Source organism: Salvia hispanica, chromosome 4, assembly GCF_029641045.1.
Source record: "Salvia hispanica isolate PSC_SH4W2 chromosome 4, Shi_PSC_v1, whole genome shotgun sequence".
Taxonomy (NCBI): Eukaryota; Viridiplantae; Streptophyta; class Magnoliopsida; order Lamiales; family Lamiaceae; genus Salvia; species Salvia hispanica.
Window position 1 is genome coordinate 16,673,446 of NC_142695.1, and position 9,141 is coordinate 16,682,586.

General features: G+C 39.3%; 1 protein-coding gene across 1 annotated transcript; it reads left to right on the top strand.

Annotated features, from left to right (window-relative positions):
- The first annotated feature begins 656 nt into the window (after nucleotides 1–656).
- LOC148927367 (protein FAR1-RELATED SEQUENCE 5-like) lies at nucleotides 657–2,860 on the top strand. Its single transcript, XM_089056569.1, has 2 exons — nucleotides 657–1,288; nucleotides 1,405–2,860. The coding sequence occupies exons 1-2, from the start codon at nucleotides 657–659 to the stop codon at nucleotides 2,858–2,860; spliced, it is 2,088 nt and encodes a 695-aa protein (XP_088912695.1).
- The last annotated feature ends 6,281 nt before the right edge of the window (nucleotides 2,861–9,141 follow it).

Here is a 9,141-nt window from a genome sequence, read left to right on the forward strand (position 1 = left end):
AACTCATAGTTTATTGTATCCACGTTTCATTACTTCCAAAATTGACGTTCCATAACTGTATTTGCATGGGCTAGGGTTTAGAAACTGACGTTCCATAAATTTGTTGTATGGGTCTACTAGGGTTTAGAATTGAGTTTGCATGGGCTAGGGTTTAGAAACGGCGGCTGGGATGTTGTATTATTTGTTAATCTTAATGTTCATTCATTAGTAGATAATGTACAGATTCGAATAAATGTTCCAAGTTTTATTTGGTCTTGCTTTTGGTTTACACACGTTAAGTAATATAGGGTGTTGTGTTATTAGATACAAATAATGTAGATTTAATACAGTATAATGTAAATGATTATAAAGATAATGCACGTTTTATTTTGTATTGTTTATGGTGGAGACTCGTTAATTACACTAGGTGTTGTGTTATTAGATACATATAATGTAGATTCATTACTGTATAATGTAAATTAATAGATAGATAATGCACGTTTTATTGTTTATTAGCTGAGATTGTTTTTTTTTTATTGTGTGCAGTGGTTGTTGTACCTGACTGCTCGAAAGATTTGAAGCCTGTGGTTGGGCAGAAGTTCAAATCTCTGGATTTTTGTTTTGCGTTCTACGATGTGTATGCCCGTGTTGTGGGTTTTGATACTCGCAAATCACAAATGAGGAAAACTGATGGTATAATTACTTGGTATAACGTGGTTTGCAACAGGGAAGGCAGCAAAAAGTCGAGCGACGATGACCAAGCAAATGCACGGTCTGATTTTTCGATTAAACGTCGACGTTTATCAAAGCGTTGTGGTTGTAAAGCCAGTATCTCATTCAAGTTCTTCTCCGATGGAGGAGTTTCAGGTTATACTGTCGACGAGTTTAACGAAGTTCATAACCATTACATGGTTGGGACAGAGCATCAGCAGTTTATGTCAATCAATCGAAAGTTGGACGATGTACATCATCAATTTATCCTTGATTGTTCAAAGGCTAACATAGGCCCCACACTCACGTTTAACGTGCTGAAGGAAATTCTCTTTGGTTTTCAGCTCGTTGGCTGCAATGTTGGGGATATAAGGAATGCTTCACGAGACATCAAAGCATACGTTCATGGTATTGACGTACAAATGGTTTTGGATGATATGGCTAGGAAGAAGGAGATGTCCGAGGCATTCACATATGAGTACGAGGTTAATGCTAGCAACCAGCTGGTTGCTCTGTTTTGGTGTGATGGTTTGATGAAGAGGAATTACCACATGTTCGGTGATATTGTGGCTTTTGACACCACCTACAACACCAATAGGTATACCTGTCGTGCATTATAACAGTTTAATATGTACATTACTGAATGCATTTAAATATACTATTTATGCATTATACATGTTTTTTGCTTGAATTAAGCTGGCTTATGTTATACAGGTATTGTATGATCTTCGCGCCATTCACGGGAAAGGACAATCATGGAAGACCAGTAACTTTCGCTGCTGGTTTAGTAAGCAACGAGAAGACAGGCGCTTTTGCATGGCTGTTTAGACATTTTTTCCAATGTATGGGTGTTGCTCCGAAGATGATTGTTACAGATCAAGATTTGGGGATGAGATCGGCTATTGAAGAGATTCTTGTTGGGACTCGCCACAGATGGTGTATGTGGCATATCATGCATAAGTTGGCCAATAAAGTTCCTGGTCGGTTGTTGCGGGACGAAGATTTCAAGAAAGAGTTCAATGCCTGCGTCTGGTCGGATCTGCTAGAACCCGACGAGTTCGAAGAAGAGTGGAATGGAGTACTTGAACGTTACGACCTGGAAGACCATGGTTGGTTGAAGACATTGTACGACTACAGACAATTATGGATACCTGCATACTTCAGAGATTTCCCGATGGTCTCGATGATTAGGACCACCTCTATTTCTGAGTCAGAGAACAACTTCTATAAAAAATTTCTGAAGCCACGCAACAACATTGCCGAATTCTACTTGAATTTCAACCAAGCTGTGGATTTCCAGCGGAATAGTAGAACAAAGTTGGACTACCAAGACGCGACTGCCCTACCTATATTGGCCACTGCTCTTCCTTTCGAGAAACATGCTTCTACTCTATACACAGATAGTATGTTCAAGAAAATACAAGAGGAGATTGTTGAGAGAAATGACAGATGCCGCGTTTTGGACTTCTCGTCTGCAGACATGGTGGACACCTACAAACTCGGAGACAGCCTTCGCAATTCGTACTTTGTGAGACATGATAAGAGTGACGAGTCATACTCTTGCGATTGCAAACTTTTCATTAGGCAGGGATATCTGTGCAGTCATATATTCTTTTTGTTTAGGAACAATGAAGTGAAAAAGATTCCGGATGACTACTGTGCAAGTAGATGGCTGAAGACCCCGCTAGCTAAGGTTGTCCATGGACATGTTGATGAGACTTTACCTACACAGTCCTTTGTTGATGAAAGGCAAAACGTTTCAAAGCAAGGGATCTCACTGTTCTATGGTTTTCTTCGTCGTTTTGAGACGGACATTGATATGCTTTGTGCATTCCTAGGTGGACTAGAGGAACTGAGCAATTCACTTCAAGCTGGAACTCCTTTAACATCCGTTTCGGAGAAGAGGCGCATGATTGAACAGTTTTATGGAATGCAAAGGCCGAAAGTCGTCGAGGTCCACCCTCCGGATGTGGTAAAGACGAAGGGGCACGCGAGCAGCTCCGCTAGTTGTCTGATTTCCAAGAGAGAAAAGGCTATCAAGGATGCTACTAGGCCCCTTAGACTGTGTAAGGCGTGCGATGAGTTGTGCCATCATGACTCTAAAAATTGTCCAATGCTTAAAGAGCTTGAAATGGAGAATGAGCTGCGTAAGGGAAAGAGGAAATGTTGATTTATTATCATTCAAACAGCATTATTTTTCTTTGTTTTGCGTTTTATGCGCAGTGTTTAAGTCTATTTCTTCCCACCTTGAACAAGGATTTTCAAATGATTGTTCATTATTAAAGTTTTTTTGTGCATTATTGTTATCTATTTTTTACATTATTTGAATTTACTACGTGCAATGTATTCTGATTTATTACAGGAGTCGGGTGTTTTGGAGTCATAGTATTTTCCATAATGTGAATCACCGTGCATTATATGGATATTTACAAACATTATCCATGCATAAGTGTTACATTATTGTGTTATATGCATTGGTATGTAACTTCACAAAAATCACGGAAAAGTGCATTATAAATCGAGTTATTTACATTATTTGTTTACTTATATGCATTGTAGTTTTCTAATACATTATTCCCTGAATATTGTACATTATTAGGCAATAATTTGTAATTACTAAGTTATAGGAAGCCATTACCAGTTTTGTGCAGCAAGCATATAGTACCAACATTTCCAAAACATTCTAAATCACCTAGTTCAGGGGTATCCAAAACATTTAGTACCAACATATCCAAAACAATCCACCATATCCAAAGCATTCGGACCCTCAACTTCAATGTTCACCCTTCCATCATAAAAAAAACATCTAGTTCATATCAAAATCAAAACCCATCTACTTCACTCGATCCCATAATTCTCGAGCCACCTTTCAAAGCTGAATTTAGTCGGCTTATCCATCCAATGCTTCGTGGCTTGTGTTTGGTTGGTCCCAGTCTTCGAGTTGTGTGGAGAAGTTAGCAGAGCAGTTGTAAACTTCATTCGCAACAATTCCAGGCTCTTCGTTCCTTTGCCAGTTAGACCACAGTCCCAATCCTTCTCCCTCTCTCCGAAGTACGTCTCCATATGCCTCATCACATACACCCCCGTGTCCATGGTGGCACTGTTGTTCCTCCACGGCATTGTCACGACATGCGCACTACATTTTCTGACCTGTGCCGCAAAGAATTATTTCTACACGGCAAAAAAAATAACAAATTAACACTGGAATATAATGTTTAATTTGTGATATGTAATGCAGAAATTGGGTTGTATAATTCAGAAATGGAGAATAAGAAACTGGAATATAATGTGCAATTTTGGATGTGTAATGCAGAATTTGTGTTGTATAATTCAGAAATTATGTGCTGTAATCTATATTACCAGAAGAGAGGGTGTCTCCCCATATTTTTCTCCAAAGGTCCCGTATGTCTCCGCCAAGGTGTGATCAATGATGTTCATATTAGAATCTCGAAGATCAAAACAGACCACATACTGATGGGATGCTCTCCAAACTGGGAAGAAGAACTGCACAACGGAAGGACCATTGCAACACATTATTATCTCCATTACATCTACGAAACAACTACATTATTTCACAATAACTCACCATTTCATACTTGTCCCACTGATAGCTGCCCGATCCAATTGTTTCCTCCAACACCCTGGTCCAGAACGTATCAAACTTGAATTCTTCGGTCCATTTGGGTTGTGCGTCCACCATTGACTGAATATGTAGTTTGTTTGGGTTAGCCGTATCAAACTTGTCAGAAACATGCAAAGAACGGTGTACACTCACGCATGGTCTTGTTAAGAAGAAAAGCCTGGAAACTGTCTCCGGTGCCTTGTTCCTTTCCATTGTATTCAGGTAAGAGCTCCATGTGTCGATAACATCGGGGCTCACTGGCTTGAATGGCGCTAATGACTGCATCTCGATCTGCACAGTACTCTTAAAGTTGTCGTGGTAGACAACTGAATCCCTGTATATGTTTAGCCAGTTAAAACAAATTGACAAGTCCCAAAAATGAGAATATCTAAAGTATAATTTTTACCTGTTCTTCTCCGCAGTGTTAAGAACCCAGTAGTAGATTTGCTTGTCCACTGTGTGTGGTTTTGCCGTTAGTCTAACCGCTCTCTCGTTGAATGGAGACCGGGCAGCCAGACTAGGCTTCTTCATTCGTCATGTTCCCTTCTTGAAAAAAATAAAGACACATATAAAGCAATTAGTGGATCAATTACTTTAATTTTTGAATTAACTACGCTATTCGATACCTCATCCGCATCCGACTCTTGTGCGATGTGTTTCCCTCTCGCTTTTTCTTGATCACCAACCTTTCGACCACCATGTTTAGGAACTACAGGTTGTAGTGGCTCATTTGTTCGCGCAACACCAATCTGTACGCCCTTAAGGGGTGCAGCAGTCTGTACCTGTAAACAAGAAAAAAATATTACAATTCAACAATGCATGACATCAACGTAATAATGCATAAAATTGTGTCTCCATTTAGATATTCAACCTCTTGCCGAATGTCCATCTGTTTGCCCTTTGCTGCCTTCGAAGTTCCCTCCCTAGCTGGCTGTTTTCTCTTGGCTGCTGGAACCTCAATGCGTCTCCCTTTGGTTGTCTGGGTTATTTTAAAAAATAGTTAAACAAAATGAACTGATTAATGCAGTAATATATACATATAATGTACAGCTTGGGGCATATAATGAAAGTTTTTTATTACCCAATGCAAGTAATGCTTGGGGCATATATTTACCTTGACAGTGTCCTCTACGGCTGCACTCTTTGATTTGTCTTTATCTTTCCCGGCTTTACTCTTGGACGCTGCATCCTCCCTGTCCTTCCCATCATCTACAACATTGCTTCCACGCACCTGCAAACAATGTAACACATATAAAAAATGTGTAATAATGTTACTAACTAATAACACTTAATCATTTATTTTCTTGGTGCATACCTCAGTTGCTGCTCCTGACCTATGCAAACGGGAAGGTTTCTCAACCCGTGCACCGAGCATCTCCTGCTGTGTTATCAGGATATCACTGCCTATTTGATCTTGTATGGGCATGTCCCCTCCTTGGTCAGCAGCACCAACCGGCTCATCTTGGGCATTATCATCATTGTTCGTTGTTCCTGAACCACCAGCCATGTCTGTCGGCTGTGTTTGCTGTGACGCAAACGGGTCAGGACATTCAAAACCCTCAAGCACAAAAGATGGCCTATCGAAGCCTCTTGCAATCTCCTTCTTCTTGTCATACGCCGACATCATTTTTTCCATCTCTTCAATCCACTCTGGACTGTACTCCTCTTCGTCTTGCCTTGCCTGAGTCAATTGCGTAACTATTTCTTCATCTTGAACTACAATCTCATCCTCTAATCCCAGCAACTTCTTCCCTATCTGACTCCCTACTCGGATGCCCTTATCCTCCAGCTGTTCAACGGGTATCATCTTGAAATCCTCTACCCACGTCGTGATGGCATGGCCCATCAGCACACTTGAAGCGATGAACTTATCTCGTATACGTTTAGCTCTGTTTGTGCTTGGTACTGCACCATCTCCTCTGTTCACAGCCTGCAACCTCCTAGCTTCCTCATCCATCAAATACTTTTCCTTATCAACACGGTCCTCCAACCTTCCAGTACGGAACTGATCACGCTCGGCATCCTCTCATTGTTTTAGGGTTTCTGTTGTCCAGCCCTTCATTGTTGGCCATGCACGGATGACACGCCTTCGTATGTGAACTACGCGGTCCACATACGCACACTGACAATAAACAAAGTTTGCCAAATGGTCTGTAATGTATTGAATAATATATATAATGCAACAGAACAACTATCAGTAATGCATACTTAAAAGGAATATTGAAACATGATCAAACATAAAAAGAGATCAATAATGCATGTTCTACTATGTAAGTAATCAATGTAAAAGATCTAAACATTCAATCATTGTTTCACTAACCAATAGAAAGTGGATAGGTCCCGTGAAATATATGGTTTCACCTCTCTTCCACGTAGGATACGTGGCCTCCAACACGGATAAGACGTACCCACACCAATTGTAAATTCTAATCTCATCAACGTCGTTGATGAACTGTAGAATTTTGGGCTTAAGATTACCGTCTGCAGGTGTCTCTATCAGTATATTCTCTAGCATGAACATAAACATGCGCTTGAAATCTGGACCACCATTCACCTCGGCCATGATCAGTTTGGCAATGTCTTTAGCCGTCATTTTGTACCGACTCTTACCACACTTATCTGCAACGTAGTCGTTGAACCGAAACTCCGTCTGTTTATCATCTGGCCTTGAGATTGGTGTGGGGCCTCTGGGAAAACCTAGGGTCAAATGGACGTCCTCCTCATCAAGCGTCAAGGCCCCACCACCACACAAAGGAATCTGGCACCTAGCTAGATTTAACGAGTTGAGAACCCAGTAGGCAATGTAACCAGGGATCTCCTTGATGTTGAAGTGGAGTACAGCGCCAAAGCCAATTCATGCACGGCTTCCTTCTGCCGTGGAGTCAGGCCTTTCAAACAGTTCAGGAATTCTGTAGTGCTTCGGCTGTATAGGTGGTCTACTTTTTTTCCTCTCTGCTTCCTCTTATCTGGGTCTTGATCTGAGGTACCAGCCTCGGCCGTGTTCCGTTGCTCAAGTCTTTCTCGAAATTTTTGGGCAATTGCTAGTGGAAGAACATCATCCACTGCATCATCAACGACCAACCTTGGATGCTTCTTTGCTGGAGAAAAAAACAGTGCTGAATATCATGAATGCAACACAATAACCGTATAATGTGCAAATCCAACCAAATAATGCTGCACATACCAATAATGCAAAACATTAACTGTATAATGTGCAAATCTGATCATGTTTAAAAACAGTAGGGAAATTGAATAATGCATAACAATAACTGTATAATGTTCATAACTGACATTACAATAAGGTTAACAGAGCATGTATTAGTGCAGAATATCAACCTAACAATCAGTACTCAATAATGGACAATTCCAAACCAATAATGTACAATTCAAACCTAATAATGCATGATTCCATCCTGCCGGATGTAGCAGTCATTGTTTTGGCAAGGAATCACAAGTCCAAATGAGTGAAAATAACTATAAAATGCAACAACTATACATTATAATGCAACAAGTGTACAGAATAATGTGACTTAATACTGACACCACTTGAGATAAGTTCAAAACAGAGTTCCAATGGACTTGTCATGCAAAATTTAAGGAGAAAAATGGACAATTCCAACCAAAAATGTCCAATACTACAACACCCATATTTCAATAATGTGAACAAAATGGACCCACATTTTGGAAAGAACATAACAGATCTGCAATAGACTTTTACTGCACAAATAAAGGCTACAAATGTACAAATACTGGTACATAATGCATCAAACTAGACTACAACAAACCTACTAGTTCTTAAATCTCACTACTCAGCAGTAGACACCTCCAAACAAATGCTCACTACTACTAAACACAGATATCAGTAAAGGTGCAGACAAAACAAATGATGCAGAAATTGAACTGTCTAATGCAAAAAAAAGAACACCACTTAGGCAATCATAATACAGAGAGAAACTAGACTTGTAATGCAAAAAATAAAGGCAACAAATGTATAGAAAACGTTCCATAATGTACCAAAATAAGGAAAAGCACACAATCAGTTTCTTAGAAATGGCGCAGCAGTCTCACCTTCGGTTTGCGTCGGCTGGCTTTTGAAAGGCCGTCCTCTCTTTGACACCGCAAATCAAACAGATACTACAGCAAAACCGCACCAAATTAGTCTACAGAACCAACAAAATCAACGTCTTACTTCCAGGGTCGTGTAATAAAAACAAAATCACCAATTTCAGGTCGAATTCATCCCAAAACCAACGTCTTACTTCACATATCAATACCGAGAATATCGAATGTCAATAACAAATATTAAAATGTCAACAACTAAAAAATAACACTTACAATTTACATATCAATACCGAGAATATCAAATGTCAACAACTCGTATTAAAATGTCAACAACTAACAAATAACACTTACTATTCACATGTCAATATCGAGAATATCGAATGTCAACAACTTGTATTAAAATGTCAACAACTAACAAATAACACTTATAATTCACATATCAATAGCGAGAATATCGAATGTCAACAACTCGTATTAAAATGTCACCAACTAAAAAATAACACTTATAATTCACATATCAACTACGATGTCAACAACAAACATTATTTATGTCAACTACAATGTCAACAACAAACTTTATTTATGTCAACTACGATGTCAACAACAACTTTATTTATGTCAACTATTATGTCAACAACAAATATTTTCATGTCAACGACGTATATTATTTATGTAAACAACACTGTTTTACTTATAATTCATGTCAACAACAATGTTTTACATATAATTTATGTCAACAACATTTTTCATAAAATACAACCTAAACT

What these genes read in the sequence shown, in the direction of transcription:
- LOC148927367 (XM_089056569.1), top strand. Translation starts at nt 657, where the DNA reads ATGAGGAAAACTGATGGTATAATTACTTGGTATAACGTGGTTTGCAAC. An exon ending in ACCACCTACAACACCAATAG is followed by an intron (nt 1,289 to 1,404) that starts GTATACCTGTCG and finishes TATGTTATACAG; the next exon opens with GTATTGTATGATCTTCGCGC.